We start from the raw sequence: 21,783 nt of genomic DNA, 5'->3' as shown, positions 1-21,783 counted from the left end.
AAAAGGAATTATATTTATATGAATATTAATGTCCTTTCTCCTCTCCCCCACATCCTAAAAGAAAATTGACTTTTGCAAAAGTAAAAAATATGTATCAATAAATTATAGTTTTTAATTCAAATTATAAAAATAATTTAATAAAGATATGCGTTTCTCCTCAGTAAAAGAAAGGACTAATGAAAAATGATAAATTATATATGTATAATTTTTTAACAATTGATACTACTTATATCAATTTAAAGAATGAATTATATATATATATATATATATTCCTATACTAAAATATTTACCTACTCACATATTTCAATACCTTATAAAATAATTTTATTTATTAATATAATGTTAATTACATACATATTTATATAATGATACACATTTAACGTATATAAAAAAAAAAAAAATTTAACATTTATACACAAAAAATTTAATTATATATATATATTATGATATGATGATATATATAATTAAGAAAAAAATAGATAATAAAAAAAAAAAAAAAAAAAAGAATATAGGATGATAAAAATACATTTTAGTTGCAAAAAAAAAATATATATATATATATATATATTTATGAACTGATTAATTTTTTATTTTATAATATTTTAAAAAAAAATTAAAAAAAAACAAAATAAATGATGATGTATAATATTATGTAATTTGTATTAAAATATATATTTTTTTTTATGATATTGAAATATTGTTTTTATCTTTAATACATTATTAAATACTTTCCTAACCACAGTATAATTATCATTTTTACAACATTTTTTTAAATTTCGTTGACTTTTTATTTTATTTTTATATTATTATTAAAGTTGTTATTACTAGTTTTTCTTTTATAAATAAAAAATGTTTAAAATTAAATGAGAAAAGCAAAAAAAAAAGTATGAGTATTTTTATTTTATTGATATTTATTTTTGGTGGAATTCATTTATGCAAAAAAAGATATATGAATAATAATTATAATTTTATTGAAAGAAAAAAAAAGAATGTAAAAAAATTTAACTATATTAGAAAAAAGAAACGAGTATATAATTACAACTTTCTTACTATAAAAAAAAGTTATGAAAAAAACATAAAATGCTTTGGTGAAGGTTTTTCTAATACTGTACATAATAATATAAAAAAAAATACACATGATTACTCAGAAGATAGATTACCTTCATATCATAGATACATAGATAATTTTAAAACAAGAAAAATAATTCATCCTAGTATAAGAATAACAGAATTAGATAAAAAATTTATGAAATGTAAAGGAAATTATAATAAATTATTTTCGCATTTAAACAAAACTGATTTATTTGAAAATTTTTCATATGTTGGTAGACAAAAAAAAGGAATATTATCTCCTACATATTATTTACCGAAATTTATAGAAAAGCCAAATTATCATAGAACAGGAACACCTGTTTATGTAAATTATGATAATAATAATGAAGAAAGAAATAAGTATGAATATAAAAATGTAAAAGATGATAAAGATATCGAAATAATATCAAATAATTGTAAATTTGCAAGAAAATTAATGGACGATGTATCATATATATTATGTGAAGGTATAACAACAAATGATATTGATATATATATTTTAAATAAATGTATTAATAACGGATTTTATCCATCTCCTTTGAATTATCATCATTATCCAAAAAGTACTTGTATATCATTAAACGAAATACTATGCCATGGTATTCCAGACAACAATGTTTTATTTGAAAATGATATCGTAAAAGTAGATATTAGTGTTTATAAAGATGGATTTCATGCTGATATGTGCGAAAGTTTTCTTATTGAAAAAATATCGAAAGAAGAAAAAAAAAGAAGAAAAAAAAATTATGATTTTATTTATCTAAATGATAAACTTAGAACAAAATATACAAAATATATTTTTAAATATCATTTTGATTTAACAAAGAACAAGGTGGTTAAAAAAGGAAAATCAGTTACTGTAAGAAAAATAAGATATAATGCACCAAATTCGAAAAGGCAAGAAGATGATTATCATTTTGATTATGATGATAATACCAATGCAGTTCATTTAAATAATATATCCCAAAATATGTTTTTTAATAATTTTAATGATTATGATGACGAGCTAGAAAATTTTCATAAACAGTATGATGATAAAGTTATATATAATCCAGAAAAAAATCAGATTTATAACAATATTCAAAAATTTATATATAATAAAAGTGAAAAGGAAGAAAAAAGAAGACATAGGCATTTCGATTTTTTTGAAAGAACTAATCTTAATATAAATGATTTTAAAAAAATTATGTATGATAAAAATTTAGAATTAATTAAAACAGCTTATGAATGCACAATGGTAGCTATCAGTGTATGTAAACATGGTGTACCATTTAAAGCTATTGCTGAAGCAATGCATGATTATATTCAGAAAAAAAATAAAAATAATAAAAATTATTCTATTGCACCTAATTTATGTGGTCATAATATTGGAAAAAACTTTCATGAGGAGCCTTTTATTATACATACATTAAATGATGATGATAGAAAAATGTGTGAAAATTTAGTATTTACTATTGAACCAATTATTACAGAAAAAGAATCTAATTATATTACTTGGCCCGATAACTGGACAATTTCAAATTCTAAATATCATTTTTCTGCTCAGTTTGAGCATACTATTCTTATCAAAAAAAACAATGCAGAAATACTTACAAAAAAAAATGAAAAATCTCCTAAATTTATATGGGAGAGAACTAATTTGTAGTCAATATTATAATTAACATTAATAAATAATATAATAAAATTCTAAAGAAATTTCACAAAAAAATATTTTAAAATTTTCCAAAAATATAAACCATATAAATATATTTTATTTCATTTTTTCTTATTTATTTCTACAAATCTTTTAAAATTTTATTATTATTTTATTTTACTTTTATTTTTTTTATTTTATAAATAATTGGGACTTCTTTTATCCATTTTTTAATAATTTTTTAAGAATATTTTTGGAGAGTTGATTCAATTATTACAAAAGATAAAAAAGTTTTAATCCGATGTTAGAATCCTTCAATAGGATACATATATTGTACATAAACATCAATGAAGTTTCTTTTTTTATTTAAATCATTGGATAATAAAAAAAAAAAATGATAATTAAAAGAATATATATATATATATATTTTTTTTTTTTTTAATTATATATGTTTTAAGTTTCAATTAATAATTAACACATTTTCATTTATTTTTAATTTTTCCTTTTTTTTTTTTGAAATATTTTTTAAATTATTTTATATATATATTACATTTCTCTTTTTTTTTTTTTTTTTTTAATTTGTTTTCTGTTTGGAAAAAAAAAAATTTATTTAATAATTTTTCATAGTTTTTTTTTTTTGTTTTTAATATATTTCCTTCAGAATCTCAAGGAAAATGTGAGAAAAAAAAAAAACTTAATATTAAAATTTTATTTTAAATATAAATTTAAAAAAAAAAAAAAAAATTTGAAATTCATTAAAGAAAGGTGTATGATTTAAATTAAATTTAAAAAATGATTAATAAAATAAAATACAATTTGATATAAATATAATTTTATTCTTCATTTAAAGGGAAACAAGAGTAATAAGTATATATATATATATATATATATATATATTAATATAAACAAAATTATATAGATATTTTGTTGTATTCATTTAATTACAAAAATATAAATTATATTTCAAAAATAATGAATCATATTTTTAATTTAAAAAAAAAAATAATAATAAATAAATATGAAGGAATTAATTTTTTTTTTTTGAAGTTTTGTTTAAATTCTTTAATTTTATATGAATCCTTAATTTTCATTTATAAATATTATATTGTTTACTAGAAATTATTAAGAAGGAAAAATAATAACTTACACAATTTTTATTTAATTTTTAACTCTGGTATATGAACTATTTATGAGAATTATAATAAAAAAAAAATTAAATGATATAAAAAAAAAATATAAATCAAAAAAATATATCTACATTAACATTTTTTTATATTGATTATAACCATTTTTATTCTTTTTTATTTTTATATTTATTATTTTATTATATTTTATTTATTTTATTATATTTTATTATTAGTATAGCTCAAATATATAATTTATAAAAATAAAAGTATGCAATTAACAAAATAATGCAAACAAATATATATCACATAGCTATAGAGTCAATGTTAAATGAAAAAAAAAGTGAAGCAAAATGAAATAAACAAAACATTACCGAAAGTTTTACATAAAATTAGCTTATATAATAAAAATTATCATATAAAATATAGTTAATATTTAAATAAAGTTATTGAAAAGAAGAATATATTAAAAAATAAAAATAAAAAAGTTAAATAATTCAAATAAATTTAATATCAACACACATGTGGTAATAAGAGAAGTAAATAAATTAGACATGAAAAAAAAAAAAAAAAAAAAAGTTTATAAAATAAAAAATTGTGATAGAAATAATTAAAATAAGAAAAAAAAAAAAAAAAAAGCAAATAATATGGATATCACCTTTAATAATAATATAAATACCTGTGATGAAATGAGCTATGATGAATATCATAACGAAAATTTATTACATTTACATAGAAAACCTAAAATTGGCAAAAGTGTAATTTTAAAAAAAATAGAAAGTAAATATGAAGAAAAAAAATGTAAATATAATTCATATGATATATTTCCCTATGGTGGATTATTTTATCATGATTTAATTATAAAGGATGTTTTAAAGTTTTATTTTAAAAAAGAACAAAAGGAAGAGAATGTAAAAAATAAAGATTATATATATCTCGGTGCAGGAATAATGAAAGAACAACAAAATAAAAAAAATGAAGATAAAAATAAGATGGTGTTTATATTTTTTATTAATGAAACATTGTTAGAAAATCTACAAAAAGAAAGTCAATCAAAAACAAGTAAAAATTTAAAAAAGAAAAGGAAAAAAAAAAAAGATACATATTTAAATAATGAAAATGTATTATCAAATGATAATTCTAATGATTATGAATCTAATATTAATAACGAAAATTATAAGAGTAAACAAGAAAGCACAGATTTTTCAGTTAAGAACAAAGATAAAATTTCATTAATAACGAATGATAAAGAAAAAGTAAATAAAAAAAAAAGGAAAAGGTTAAAAGATATAGATGATATATTAAACGAAAAAAAAAAAAATAAAAATGTTTTTATAAGAACAAAAACATCACTGTTTTATGAAGAAATAAAAAATAAAGAGGGTGGTACATGCACCGATGTAAATAGAAATGTCAAACAAATAAACTTTGAAACTTTTTATAGAGATTGGCAAAACAATGACGAAAATAATACAAATAAAATTAATGATATTATAAATTCTGAAATAAATAATGATAAATCAACTACAATTGATTCAACTTATGAAAAAAGTAAGTACGATAAAAATGAAAGTGATGATGACGAAATAAGTTATTATGACAATAATGAAGACAATGATGAAGATGAAGATGAAGATTATGATGAAGATGGAAATGAAAAAAAAAAAAAAAAAAATGTATATATTGATAAAGATAACATATTTTTATTAAATATATTACATCATCAAAATAATGTTTACTCAGTTAAATGGAAAGAAAGTTCATACGAAGGATTTTCTATCTTAGTTTCTTTATGTTTTGATGGATATATGTATATATGGAAAGAACACATGAATTGTCAAAATAAATTTACTTACATTTCTATATGCAGAATTTATATTCTATTTTTTGAAAACATAATTAATAACATAAAATGGTGCTGGGTAAATAAAAATGAGCAAAATGAAAATTATAACTTTTTTTTAAATAATAAAAATATAAATATATCAAAAAACGAATATTTGATTGTATATGGATCAAGAAATGAAATACAAGAAAATAAAGAATCAGACAATTTTTTATATAAAAGAAATAAAATTAAAAATTGCATATATTTTGATGAATTTAACGACAATTATGATTCAAAAGAATACATGGTATTTTCTATGTATGCTATTTTTAATATTTATGATAATAATATACATATAAAAAATATTTTAAATTATGAAAATGTACCAATTAATGTAAATTTTGATTATATTATTGAGGCGAAATTTGAATATGATATAATGAACACTTCACTAATATCTATCTATACCGATGATACTTATTTTCCAGAAAGTGAGTATAATATAAAATACGGAAAATGGAAAGTAAAAAAAATACATGAACATTCAAACTCTTTGTTTTCAAATAAAAATTATTTTTATAATCGTTTTTTTAATATTAATGAAACATATTTTTCTAATAGTTCTCTTGATTCTAGTCCAAATGATTCCCATATTTCTTATAGTAATGAAAAAAAAGAAAAAGAAAAAAAAAAAAAAGAAAATGATTTTTTATTATTTCAGAAATTGTTAAATGCTATTAGTAATTTAATGCCTCCATTTTCTATCAAAATTTCTACTTTTAATTTTGATTTTTATAAAATTTTAATAAAACCAAGTGATATTTGGATAAAAAAAAAAAAAAGTATAAGCGTTAGATATTTATTGGATTACAAAAATTACGATCTTTCTAAAAAATATAAAAAGAAATTTTCTTTTAAAAAAAAAAAATATGAAGAGCATTATTCTATCGATTTTAATATATATCAAAATGTTTTTATTTTAGTTAATAAATTAAATAATAAAATGTACTTATATAATTTTTATAATTCATTAAAAAAAAAAAAAAGTCATATATTAAAAAATAGTGGTGAATATTCTATCAATAATGAAATTAGTAACATTGTTAGCAATAGTAATAATATAAATACTAATTATGATGTTAATATAAATAATTATGAAAAAACATATTCACCTAACGAAGAAAACTTTCGGGAAAATCAAAAATCATTTAAGGAACAGAAGCATCAATTTAGAGTATATTCAAATCAAAATAATGATTTAAATGGATATAATAAAAATAATTCATACGACTTCGATGCTTCAACTACTGAAAAAATTAATGATTTTAAAAATAATTCTAATAAAGAAGAGATGCATTATAGTAAATTAGGAAAATATGATGATGAAAACATTGATCGTTTCAAATATCAAAATGGTGATTCACATAATTTACTCCCTAATAAGAATGATTATTCCAAAACAAGAATAAACAACAATAAAATGAAAAAAAAAAAAAATCAATTTTCTCTTATATGTTGCATAAATAGTATGTATATTGATAATCATTATATTTTAAAACATAAAGAAATTAATTTTTTAAATAAAAAAACACATTTTATATACAGTTATGTGTATAAAATTTGTAATTATTATGAGCAAATAAAGAAAAATAAAAATATTTTTATATCAACAAATGAATTAATAGAAAAAAAGAGTATCATCCCCTTAGTTTATAAAAGTCACATGATAGAATCTTTTGATTCTTTTTTTTTATTAATGTGTATTGATAAAAATAGAGAAACTATTTTTGTTTTGAAATCAGAAAAAATGAGCATTGTTCACAATATGAAAATGCTTTGTATATTCGATGAAGATTGTAATATATCTGATACAAAAGAAAAAAAAAAATTAGAAACCAAAACTAATAATCAAAAAATAACGTTAGATAATAATAAATATATAGATAAAGTTAAATCTGATTTAACTCAAATTGAAGGGAATCAATTCAAAATAATTGATTATATGATAAAAGATTTTCATTTATGTTATAAAAATAATGAACAGAACTTTTTACTAATTATTAAATATATTTATTTAGATAAAGAAAAAAAAAAAAAAAGTGTCTATTTGCTCGTGTTGTCAACATTAGAAATTTATAATCAAACATTTATATACATAAACTTAAAATTAAAAAATATGTTTACTTTTTTTAATCCATTAAAATCAGAATTTCTATTTTCTTATTTTTATTTATCTTTTCAGGATACATTTCTTTTTGCAACAAATCATTTTTTGAAAACAAGTAACTATAAAAATACTGCTGATTATGAACTAAACAACCAAAAAAATACTTGTAATTATGCAAACAATGTAAATGAAAACTATCTAAATAATGAAAATAATGTACATAATAATAACAGTAATAATTATGAAAATAATGAGAATATATTTTCTTTTAAAAAAAAGGAAATAAATATTACAGAAAATAATAATTTAGATAAAGAATATATTTTAGTTTTAAATGATAATGATTATAATAACGATGATAAAACTGATTTAAAAAATAACATAGAAATAGATGAAAACCAAAATAATTATTTAGATATATATTGCAATAATAGGAAAGATGTGGACAATATGCATTTAAATAACAATAATTGGAAAAAAGATTTTGTGAATTTATACTTTTTTTGTGCTAATAAAGGATCAGCCACTCGTTTTCTTCAAATTAAAAATATTTATGAACTTGTTAATATAATTTTATATGATAATTACATTTTACTAATTACTAATAATAACTTACACATTTTAAATTTAAATATAATACATAATAATTTATTATATAAAGAAGTAAGTTACATTGACTCATCTAATGTTCAAAAAAAAAAAATTTATTTGATATCATTATTTTTTCCAAATATGTTAAGAAATAAAAAGAATGAATTACTTGTGAGATGTACAAAAAAAAAAAATACATATTTTATTGTATTAAGTTTTCTAATAAATAATAAGAAAATTTATAGTAATAATTTTAATAATAAGCAAAAAGAAAAAAAAAAAAAAAATGAAAATTATTATGCATCAATTATTCTTTTTAACACTAATCATAATGAAGAAAAATGGAATATACTCAAATATGGAAATAGCATATTTTTTTTTTCAAAACACATTTTTTTATTTGAAAACACTTTATTATTATTAAAGAAATTAAATAAAAATAAAATAGAGTGTAATATAAAAGAAGAAACTATTGTTAAAGATTATTACAATAATAACCAAATATCATTTCATAAAATAAATTTATACAAGAAATTTAAGAAATACAAACAAGAATATGAAGAAAAAAAACAAAAAAATATGGTTTTTTATCATCCAATTATTTTATTGAATTATATAAAAATCGGCTTATTTTCCCATGTAAATTTAGCTCTCAGATTACTACTAAACATCTTATTATATAAATTTTTCAAAAAAAAAAAAAAATATGTTATTAAAAAAAACTGCTCATTAAATATTTTATTAGAAAAGGAAAAATCAGAAAACTACAATTTTTATAATTATAATGAAATATCATATATACATGAAAATCAATTTTTATTTGATTTAAATTTTATTAATACAGAAATTTATAATCTATTCAAAAATAAAAGAATCCCTTTCAATGAAAACAAAATTTCTAAAACAGATAAATCTTATTCAGAAAAAGAAGAGAATAAAGAAAACAAAGATAAATCAATTTATTTATTCGAAAATGAAAGCGTATCATTAGATGATTTTAACTTAAATTCTGAAAGCGATGAATCTGAAGAAAAAAAAGAAAAAGAAAAAAAAAAAGACAAAAATTCATTACCAAGTGAAAATACAAACATTGAATCGAATGATGAGAATTATTCTAAAGATGAAGATGAAGATGATTGTAAAAAGGAAATAAAAGAGGAAAAATTCAAAGAATTCCTAAAATATTCCAGAGTAATAAATTTTGAGCTAAACGTAGATGAAATAAAAATGCTTCAAATACTAACATTACATGTTAATATTCCTTATTTAAATGATTTTTATCAATTAGTTTTATTTTGTATACTAAACTCTTTTTATAATAATTTTGAAAACGATAAAAATATAGAAAGTGATCATGCTTCACAGAAAGAAAACTACACTAATTGTCACTGTGAATATTTTAATTTAGATTTAGGAAAAGAAATTACCAAAAATGAAAACATATATATATGTGAATATTTAAGTAATAGTAATGAAAATATTTTAAATAAAAATAATTTAACGTGCATATTAATTTTTTTCTTTCGTTTTTATATTAACTGCTTTTTCTTACTGAATATAAAATTAGACATACATTATCAGTATACTTATTTCTTTTATTTTATGAATGATACTATAGCTTCGAATATATATAATTATTTAGAAAAAATAATTACATATTACAATTATTATTTTCATTTTCAAATTAATGAGAAGGATTTGCTTAGTATCAATTTATTTGATAATAGTTTAAATAATAAAAATACTGATGAAAATAACATCAGTACTCAAAAAAAGGAGAACTATTACACCCATTTAGTTAAAAAGAAAAAATTACTTTTTGAAGAAAAAAATAATAAAAAGGAAAAATTCATAGAATTAAATAATATCCAAATCAATAGATTATATAATTCCGAATTTCTACTGGAGGGAATATTGAATTATAATTTTTTTAATTTTTTTAAAAATTGTAAACTTTTTTATTTCCTTTCGAATAAAGAAGATATATTATTTGTGTATGATATATTAATTAATAGAACAATTAAAAAGATAAATAGTTTAAACATAGATGATAAAGAAAAGCAAAATGAAATAAATGAATGTTTAGATTTTTTAGCATTGTTATATATAGCTAAAAATGAAAAACAAAAATTAATGCTATTTTATAAAATCAAAAAGCAACATAAAATCTTTGATTTTTTAACAAATGATTTTAAAACAGAAAGATGGATAAGAGCTCTAATTAACAATGCATATAAATTAATGCAAATAAAGAGATATTACTTAGCTGTTGCCTTTTTTATTTTATCAAGAGATATAAAAGATGCTGTTGATGTTATACACCAATACTTAGATGATACTCAACTAAGTATTTTTATTATTAGGCTCATTTATATTTCATATGGAGTAGGTGATGAAGAAAATAATAAAATTAGTAACTTCATTGAAATAAGTAACAAATTTAATATTATAAACAGTTCTTCCTTTTCCGATAAAGAAGGATCACCTATTTCAGATATGAATAATTGCATTAATAATGAAAATGAAAAAAATGATAACACATTACCCAATGTAATTGTTGAAGATATGAATAATAATAAGGAAGTAATTAATGAAAATATAAAAGAAAAAAACACTTACGATGAAGTAAATAATAATTTTCTTTTCAAATATTTAAATTATATTTTTAATGACAAAATAAATGTTAATAATAATATTTTTTTAAGTATTATCAAATATATTTTATTGAAAAACTATGAAGAAGCTTATTCTATATGTGAAAATGAAGAATTAAAATGTTTTTTCTTCTTAATATTGAAAAATACTATTAAAGATAAAATGATAAATGAATTAAATAAAAATGATAATGTAACAAAATACAACATTTTAGAGAATAATGTCAATTTTAATAATTATGGCATGATGAACAAATTTGAATCTTATTTTTGTTCTTTTTATTATTTTAATAAAAAAATATATAATTTATTTTTCATTTTTTATTTTATTTTCTTCCACAATATTAAATTTAATAAATTAATAGAATTATATGAGAAATATAAATGTTTTTTTATATTAGCTTTTGAAATGTATTTAGAGAAGTTTCTTTTTTATAATAAGTATTTATTCTATCTAATTTCTTCACATTCCTTTGCAAATAAAAAAAATATTAAAACGAAAAATAATCCATATATATTACCTAAAGACTCCAACAAGAAAGAAAATAATTCTATTAATTCTATATATTCATTAAATTTATTCTCAAATATAATAAATATTTTGTTTTTTCTCATCAATGATAATGACGATTCAAAAATTAATGATTTCTTGGAAAAAAATTTCATAAATAGAAATGAAGAAGAAATAAAATTAGAAAACATCATTTTTAATTATAATAAGAAAACAAGCTTTAGTAACAGTTGTAATGGTAATAAAGACACATTTTATCATAATGACGAAACGTTGTGCTATAATAACAATTTAAATATAAATTTAGATAAATATAATATGATTTCCTTAATAAATAAGTTAAAAGATTTGAAAATAATTGAATGTTTTGGAAAACAACTCAATTTAAGTAATTTTTTAATTTCTTTATTAAGTAAAATAGATTTTTTAGATAATCAGAAACATAAATTAATTAGTAAAAATAGCATCACCTTTGAAATTATATATGATATAATAAATGAAAATGAATTCAAGATGCTTACTCCTTTTAATTCATATTATATATCATTAAATAAGTACAATAGAATATTAACACATTTGTTTTTTAATTTTTTTTCCTTATATATTATCGAGGAAAAAAAGAATAATGTAATGTTATTCTTAATTAATTATATTATATCAATTCTTTTTATATATATAAATGATGTAGTACATATACTATTTAATTTTCTGAGAAATAAAAAAAATAAATCATTAACACTATTACATATTCCTTTAATTCAAATTATTTTTCTTCGTATAAGCCTAAGTAATTATTTTATATATGAAAAAAATACGAAAACAAATAAATATAACAAAAAAAAAAATGAAAAAAAACGAGAAGAAGAAAAAGAAAAGATAAATTGTGAAAATGAAAATGAATTTGAAAATTATATTAACAAAAAAATCAAACATCATAATTTAATGGAAGAATATTCTGATATTTATAAAATGCATATAAAAATAAATTACAAATACTTTTGCTATTATATTCATCTAATTGATTTATTCTTATGTTATTTATGTGTTTTTATTTTGTGCTTTATCATTCTAAAAAAGTATTATAATTTCTTCATTTATAACGATGTATACATAAATAGTACAAATACAATGAGAAATAATAGCAAAAAGAATAATAAAAAAAAAAGTTTAAAAAAATTATTTTATATTCTATATATTTTTTTAAAAAAAATTAAAAAACTAAATTGGAATGTGGAAAACATTTATAAAAAAAATAACACTATAGTTAATTTATTTAATAAATTCATTAAGTGCTGCTACATAAATAAAACATTTAAAATGGATGAGATGAAGAAAAATAAAAAAAATGAATGTAATAAAGTATATACGAATCAGGAACATAATAGAAGTTATAAAAATAATATTGCTTCTGATGAAGAAGATATAAAACGTTTAAATGAGTTAAAACAGGTAGAGAATATTCCGAAAAATAATAATGCAAATCCTCAGATAAATATCAAATCGTGTGAATATTTAAAAAAAAAAAAAATGTCATCATCCGATTTTCTATTTGAAAAATATTGTATTATCAACATCTTTTTATCAATATTTGAATTAGTAATTAATAATTTCCAAATATTTGCTTATAAATCAAATATATTTTTTCCAAAGTTAAATATAAATAATACATATAAAAGAGAAAAGGAATATGTTGGTGAATCACACACACAATTATATTTAAAAGAAATTTATAAAAAGGAATATAAGAAAAAATCTAATAATATAAATAAAAATACTTATATATTTTATTATAAGACATATGTATTATTACTTTGTATTGATAACTTATCTATTTATATAAGTAAGTTTATTTTTTCAAAATTAAAAATATTATTATATAATTCTGCTTATAGTGTAAAAAATACCTTATTAACATTTTTGTCTTTTCCTTTTTTTTTTAATAAAATGATAAAAAAAAAAAATAATTTTGTATGCGAGCATTTTATTGATTCTCATATTTCATATTTTTATAATAAACATTTATATCTAATTTGGAAACTTAATAACTGTACATATAGATCGTTTTTATTATTTTTTAACAAGAATTTTTATAATTATAATGATTATATGAATGACCATATTGATAGCAACAACAGATTAGATAATTATATAACTAACAATGTCAGTAATTTTGAAAAGGAGAATAAAATGGAAGAAGAAAAAATAAGTCAATATAATGGAGAAAATGAAATAAAACAACAAGCATCTAAAGAAAAAAACAATTCAATTGAAAAAATTAAGAGTGAAAATAAAATGAATAGCAATAATGATAATAACAATATAACGAACTTCAAGTATAATCATAAGAATGAATACAAAAAATATTATGACTTATATAATAGTGGATGTAGAATATATGAAAATGAATATATTCTTATACCTAATACAAATATAGAAAAAAATAATATAGCTTGTAATCATTCTAACTTTATTTTTAGGAGTTCGAAAAGTCATGAAAAGTTTACTTCTTTTACTTCAAAGATTAATTTCTTAAAAAAATTTAAAAAAAATATGAATGAAAAAAATAAGAACGAGGATAAAAATGATTATAGTACCATTAATTATTCAAGAAATAATATAAAAAATCTCAAAAAAAAAAAAAATTCTAATTTATATGAAAATTCCTATAATACTTGTAATGAAAAATGTTATAACTCTTATTATTCCTTAAGTTACAATAACCTTTTTAATAATAAAGAAAAATTAGGAGAAGATTTTATATTGGATGAAAAAAATATTACAAATAAGTATGATTTAAATACTAATTTAATGAAATATAAAAATACTATACAAAATACGAATGAAAACAACAACAATAACCATTCCTTACTTCTTAACAATATTGAGCACATGAAAGAAAATAGTAATAATAATAAGAAGAATAATAGTTACTCATATATTAATAATGAAAATATAAATGAAATTAATAAGAATGATATTCAAACATTATGTAAAATTACTAGAAATAATAAAAATAGTAATAAAAATAATAAAAAATTACCTTACGTTATTCCACTATCATTGTTATTTTATGATTTTAATGAAAGACATTCAATTCAAAAAGAAAAAATAGATAATTCTAATAACACTATTTTATATATACATAGAAAGGATAAAATAAAAAAGATATGTATTTTGGAACATTTAAAAAAATTAAATAAAAAATGTAAGTTTATTAATTATATATCATACAACTTAAAATGTGAATATATTGATATAAATAATGAAGAACAATTTGAGAAAAAAAAAAAAAATTACTTAAATAAAAATAAAGACTATAAAAATATTTCTAATAATATGAATGATAAATATAACAATGGTGATAATATCTCTTTATTACAAAAAAATAAATTATACTATGAAGAAGAAAAAAAATTTGAAATAAATGATAATAATAACATGTCAAACGACTTATCCTATAATATTGAATTTAATAAAGCCATAATTGATAATGATTCATCATCAATATGTTTAGAAAAAGAAAATAGAATAATAAGAAAAAAAGAAAATAATAAAAATCAAAAAATATTATTAGATATTAATATGAATAAATTAGTATACATTTATAAATGTATGCATATACAATGTATGCATAATTTAACTCCTCTGTGTTCCTTTTTAAGTAATTTTATACCAAATGATTTTAGTATAACAAATTTTTTTAATAATAAATATAATAATTATTTTGTTAACAATATTTTTTTTCATAATTTTTTTTACACTTATGATAATACATTGACACTCTTATTAAATTCTAATGATATGAATTCCTTATATTATGATAATAACAATAATAATAATAATCTTAAAAGTATCTACTCAGATTTAAATTATAGTGAAAAAAAAAAAAATAAAAATACTATTCTTCACAATAATAATATATATTATAAGAACAAAGAAAAAGGTAACATAATTAATGAAAGAAAACACATTTTAAATTTTAGAATAAGAAACGTAAAAAATGATAGTAATTGCAACAATAATAAGAAAATAAGAGAAGATAATAAAAAAAATATATTAGAAAATGACAATAAACAAAAAAAAAAGGGAAATCTGAAATTTTATGATAAATATAATAAGCCAAATGAAGAATTAAAAAATACTTTAATTATATCTAAATCAGCAGAGAAATACATTGAATTGATTTTATTATTATTATACAACAACATAAGTCTAAATGATAAAGATAAAATAAATGTAAAAGATGAAAAAAGTGAATTTAAATATCTATTTGATTATTTAGATAAAAATGTAAATAAATGCATAAGAAAGAAATATACTTTTATAAATAGATTAGCTAATAACAAAAATAACTTCTCCTTTTTAAAAACGGGGGCTATTATATCTCATCCTTTTTTGCCATTTTTTGCACTAATACATATAAATAATGGAAAAAATATAAATAATGAAGTAGATAAAACAAAATTTCAAATAAGGTTATGTAAATTTACAAATAATCATGATGATATTTCATATAAATATGGTTATATTACTAGTGTTATGTGGAATAACGAAGGAAATTTGTTAATGATTTCAGATAACTGTGGTTATTTATATATTTATAACATTTTTTTGGGAAATTTTATAAGCAATAAAATTAAAAATAACAGCAATAATGTGAATTCTAATATGAACTCTCTTTTTTCAACTGATATAAAAAATAAAGAAATAATGAAAAAAAATGTATATTATGATAAAGTAAAATATAAAAAAGAAAAAGAAGGCAAAGAAGACAAAGAAGATAATGAAGAAAATGAATATGATAAGGAAGAAGATGATAATGGATATAACGAAGAAAGTGAAGATGAATATGAAAATGATGAATTAAGTGAAGGGGAAAGCGAAGAAAGTGAAGAAAGTGAAGAAAGTAAAAAAAGTGAAGAAAGTAATAAATGTAAAATAAAAGAAAAAAATAAAATCAGAAATTTTTTTAAAGATAATTTCTTAAAAAATAAAAGAAAATATATCGAAGAGAAAAAAACAAAAAAAAAAAAAAAAGATAACAAAAAAAGCTATATAATAAAGGAAGCTCTATGTGTTATTAAATTACACGATGAAATTATTGATATAAAATCTTTAAATGACAATAATTTTTATTTAGTAAGTATTGGAAAAGGAATTAATAGAAAATCAATTAGTAACCATACAACTTTTATTAATTCTGATTATTTAGAAAATAAAGAAGATTTCAATAAAACAAAATTATCAACTAAGAACTCAATTCTTTATAATGAAAATCAAAACAGTTCAACCTTGGTAGAAGAAAAAAAAATGAACCATTTAGAATTTAGAAACAGTACTCTATTTTCTAATAAAACTGAATTAGAATATCAAAAGAATCAAGACGAAACAAGTAAAAATATTATAAAAGATTCCTTGGAGTTTCAAAAAAACTCTGATCATAATAGTATAAAAAAGCCAAATGAAAAATGCGAAAAAAATAACTCCAATAGTAAAGATATAAAAACAAATTCTAAAAATATTGACACATTTTTAAATCTTCATGTATTTAAAACAAAAAAATCTTATTTTAAGTCCAAGTTTTTTTATTTTGATCCATCTAATATTAATTTTTTTAGAAAAAACAAAAAACAACAAAGTGCTACTTCAGATAATATTTGTATATGCATATGGGATATATGCTCCATTTTAACAAATGAAGAAAAAAAATATTTAAAAAATAAATACTATATAGTGAGTAAGGGATATAAAAATGATAATAAAAAAGTAAAAAATTTAGTACTGCATCCAACATTAGTGTGTATAATTAGCAACTTATCAACAAATAAAATCTATTTAAATAAAAATAAAAATTTTGAAAATAATAATTTTATCACAAGTTTTTGTACATGGTCATCAAATCAATTATACAAACATGTGAGCCCTTTTGAAGATACCGAAAAAAAAAAATTAAAAAAAAATACCAACAACATATCAGAAGTAACAAAAAGGAAAAATAATTTTTGGAATTTTTTTAAAAATAAAATTTATTCAAATAACTTTTCTCAAGATGCATATATTTTTTATGGAGATCAGTTTGGTTATGTTCATATTGTTCATCTTCAAATTTATAAAGAAATTTTATGTTTTAAAGCTTTTGATCTACCAATATTTAAAATTTTCATATGCAAAAATTTGTGTAATAAACTACTTATTTTAGCAGAAGGAAAAGTAATAATTTTTATACATTTATATATACATGTACATTTTTTATTTTATTCTATTTATTACATATAATTTTTTTTTTTTTTTACTTACAGTTACGAATATATAAAATAAAGTCAATACTGGAAATATCATTTATAAAAGAAATTGAAATTATACACGATATAACTCCGAAAAAATGTATTTGTGAAGAAAAAATAAATGAACTAAAAGAAAAGAAAAAAAAGGAAGAAAATGAAAATGATGAAGGTATTTCTATTTTTAATTTATCATACTTTTTATCTTCTAATTATAATAAAAAACAAAGTAATACAAGAAGCGAGGATAAAATAAATCCATCAATAAATGATTCATATAACAAAATTACATTTGAAGATAACAAAAATTTATTTAATGATTCACCTAATAATTTGAATGTTATCAATTTCAAAAATAATCTGGCAACATCACATAAGAATTACAAGAAAAAAGAAAAAGGAGAAAATTCTTCTTCAAAAGATAATGTATTTAAAAAAGAGGATAGTAATTCATCATTCAATTCTTTAACTCAATTAAAAACATTGAGCGATAGTGAAGAAATTGATATAAATAGTGATAGAGATAATTATCAAAGTGTAATTATTGGAGGTATCAATTTTGGTTATCTAGGTTTTAATTTTTCTAAATTCATGAATAATAAAAAAAAAACAACAATAATAGATGCATATTTGTTATCAAATTCTCATTTAGTAACAATATCAAATAATGGAACAATAGTTTTAACAAAAGTCTGATAATTGTATCATTATCTTTTAAGTTTACATGAAAACATATCCGTACAGAGCACACCATATCAGAACAATAAAAGACAAGACAAAAAAATTTTTAAATAAAATGGGATAAATATGTTATCAAACAAAAGAAGATATATAATTCGATTTTCTGTTATGATTGATAGAATATAAATGCATACCAATCTGAAATGTGCAAATAAAATCCAAACTACAAAAAAAAAAAATAATTCAAATAATTATTTTTATCATTTAAATCATTGTTTTTGAATAAAGAAAAAAATATCATTATTTTTTTAACAATTCATTTTTTTTTTCTTTTTTTTTTTTTTTTTTGTACACAAAATTATTCATTCTTTATAATTTCACATAAATTTTAAATAATAATTTTTATGTATATATATATATATATATATATATTTTTTTTTTAACGTAGAATTCATATTTTCTTTGAATAATTACAAAAATTCTAATATTTATAATTCTATTTATAAATATAATTCAATAAAAAAATTAAAATAAAAAGCTGTTTTTATTTATTTATAAAGAGATATTTCATTTATTTTCTCTTTTTATAAATATTCCTCTAATTATATACAATTACAAAAACAAATAAAATGTTAAATAAAAAAAAAAAAAATTCCCAAAAAGTTATTTCCTAATGAATTTTTCAAATAGTAATAAAAATTAAAAAATATTTACTTTTTATGATTTTTTTTTTTTTCATTAATAATATAATAAATTATTGATTGGAATCTTCATTTAATTTTTCTCTTATGAAATGATAAATAAAAGGGTAACGATTCATCTTAATTAGCCAATCTTTCCACCTATAAAAATAAATAAATATATATTTTTTTGTTTATCACATTTTTATTTTTAAAAATTTAGGATTAGTAATGTATTAAAAAGAAACTTACACATTTTTTTCTAATTTATCTATAATACATTTTCCAATTTTTTCTTCCTTGAATTTTTTTATTTCTTCATTTTCATTAAAACATATTGTAGGGCTATGAGGTGGTTTACATACATTTTTATTATAAGAATTAAAGTAAGGACAAATTAATATTAAACCATCAGATGGAAACAAAGAAATAGGTATATACCTGTTTATATTTAAACAATAATAAATAGAATTTTTTGATGTAGCTTTACGAAATGTTTCTACTGCTAAAGTAATCATTTTTCTAATTTGATGCATTAAAAATGATTGCCCTAATATTTTTATTGATAAAAAATTATAATTATGTAATTTGACAATGCTTATTTCGAAATACTTTATATATCTATATGTCGTTTGATCAATATTATTTTTTGTAAAACAATGAAAATTATGAAAACCTGTGTAATTATTAAATATTTCAAAAAAGGTATTTAATTCTTCATCTGTTAATTCTTCTTTGTATTTTTTTATAGTAAATATATCCTCTCTTTGTGTAAAACTTCTCTTATTTTCCATATTTTTTTCATTATTATTAACATTTTCATCATTATTATCATTTACCTCTAAGATACTATTTTTATTGTTTTCATCATTATTCTTTTTCATATCACTTAAATTATCATATTCATTTCTTTTTTTTCTTTTTTTTATATCTTTAGTTTTTTCAACATATTTATCTATATTTTCAATAATTTCTTCAAATATTTTTTTATATTTAATGTTTACTTCTACCTCACTTAAAACATAAATAGGAAATAGATATTCATATAATCGGAATGAGCAGAATTTTCTAGCATCGAAACTTTTCGTAACCTTAAAAATGTCAAAGCATCTTATATCAGAAGGTAAATGAAGATTTAATAATTTTTTGAATTCTTCTTCTTTTTTTTTTCTTTCATCAAATATATCATCATTATTTTTTATACTCTCTTTTTGTTTTTTATTTATTTCATTATTCTGAATAACGGAATTATTATAATTGCAACAATTATTTATATTATTATTATTGATTTCTTTCTTTTTTTCATATATAAGAATATGTTCATTTTTCATTTCACTTCCATTTATAACATCATAATTATTTTTATCACTTTTCTTTTCATTATTCTCTTGGCTTTTTGAAATATTTTCTCTTTCTTTATCATTATTTAAATATATACAATCAAGATTAATATTATAAACAAAAACGTTATATAAAGCATGTACACCATTGTCAGTTCTAGCTGATCTTGATAAGCAAAAATTAAAATCCTTATTTTTTTTTTTTACTGCATTTATTTTTAATAATGTTCTCTCTAATTCATTTTCAATTGTCATTGCTTCTTTACTTTGCCCTTGACAGCCATGATATCTACTACCAATGTAACCAACACATATAGCATATTTTTTTAAATTGTAATTTTTTTCTTCATTGTTTATATTTTCATTTTCTTTTTTTCTAATTTCTATTTTTTCGTTTTCTTTTCTTTCTATTTTTAGTTTTTTTATTCTCTCCTTATTTCTCAAGTAATTGTTTAACTTTCTCTTGTTATTATTCTCAGACACATTCTATAAAAGAAAAAAAAAATTTGGAAAATAGTGTAATCAAAATTTCTTTTAATTATTATTTTTAATTATCTGTTTAAAAAAAAATAATATAAATTATTATAAACAAAATTTGTATACATTTTTTTTTTTTTTTTTTTTTTTATTTTATACCATAATTAAGGTGACTTAGCTAATGAAAAAACAAAAAATAAATAAATTTTAGTTATTTTTTAATTTGTTTTGATTTGTTTTGCTATTTATTTAAAAACTTATATATATTAATCTTTCAAATAAATTCTCTTTTTTCCTTTAAGATTTTCTATACAATATTGTTATTTTTGTATATTTATAAAATTTCTTTCTTTTTAAAAAGAAAAAAAAAAAAATCAATTATACATGTTTTATTTATTTAATGTTATTATTTTTTCTAATACTTAATATTTCTGAAATAAAATTATAGATAAAACTTTATATGTATTACCTTTTAGTGATATATATATTTTTTTTCATCCTAAATATAATTTATTTTAGGAATTATATAAATTTATTTTTATTTCCATAGCATTTCAAAATATTCTTCAGTTAAAAATATTATTAGAAACAACAGTCTTAAAATACATTTGCGTACGTAATATTATTTTATATTTTAATTAAATTAAAATTACACTTCTTTCTTTTTTTTTTAATATCTATATTTTTATTTTCAAATTGTAGTTAAGTATTTTTTTTTTTACAG

General features: G+C 17.9%; 3 protein-coding genes across 3 annotated transcripts; 2 read left to right on the top strand and 1 right to left on the bottom strand.

The window, feature by feature from the left end:
• Positions 1 to 886: 886 nt before the first annotated feature.
• Positions 887 to 2,737, top strand: METAP1c (methionine aminopeptidase 1c, putative; the record flags this gene model as incomplete). The annotated part of the gene is made up of 1 exon (XM_028679389.1): positions 887 to 2,737. One exon carries the CDS (start codon positions 887 to 889, stop codon positions 2,735 to 2,737), a length of 1,851 nt encoding a protein of 616 aa, XP_028531497.1.
• Positions 2,738 to 4,496: 1,759 nt separating this feature from the next.
• Positions 4,497 to 18,577, top strand: PRELSG_0113600 (conserved Plasmodium membrane protein, unknown function; the record flags this gene model as incomplete). The annotated part of the gene is made up of 2 exons (XM_028679378.1): positions 4,497 to 17,810; positions 17,900 to 18,577. 2 exons carry the CDS (start codon positions 4,497 to 4,499, stop codon positions 18,575 to 18,577), a joined length of 13,992 nt encoding a protein of 4,663 aa, XP_028531496.1.
• Positions 18,578 to 19,316: 739 nt separating this feature from the next.
• On the bottom strand, positions 19,317 to 21,221 carry PRELSG_0113500 (U2 snRNA/tRNA pseudouridine synthase, putative; the record flags this gene model as incomplete). Its single annotated transcript, XM_028679367.1, has 3 exons — positions 19,317 to 19,404; positions 19,495 to 21,068; positions 21,219 to 21,221. The coding sequence occupies 3 exons, from the start codon at positions 21,219 to 21,221 to the stop codon at positions 19,317 to 19,319; spliced, it is 1,665 nt and encodes a 554-aa protein (XP_028531495.1).
• Positions 21,222 to 21,783: the final 562 nt, after the last annotated feature.

Source organism: Plasmodium relictum, assembly GCF_900005765.1.
Source record: "Plasmodium relictum strain SGS1 genome assembly, chromosome: 1".
NCBI lineage: Eukaryota > Apicomplexa > Aconoidasida > Haemosporida > Plasmodiidae > Plasmodium > Plasmodium relictum.
Note: the sequence above shows the minus strand (reverse complement) of the source record. Positions and strands in the feature narration are given on the sequence as shown.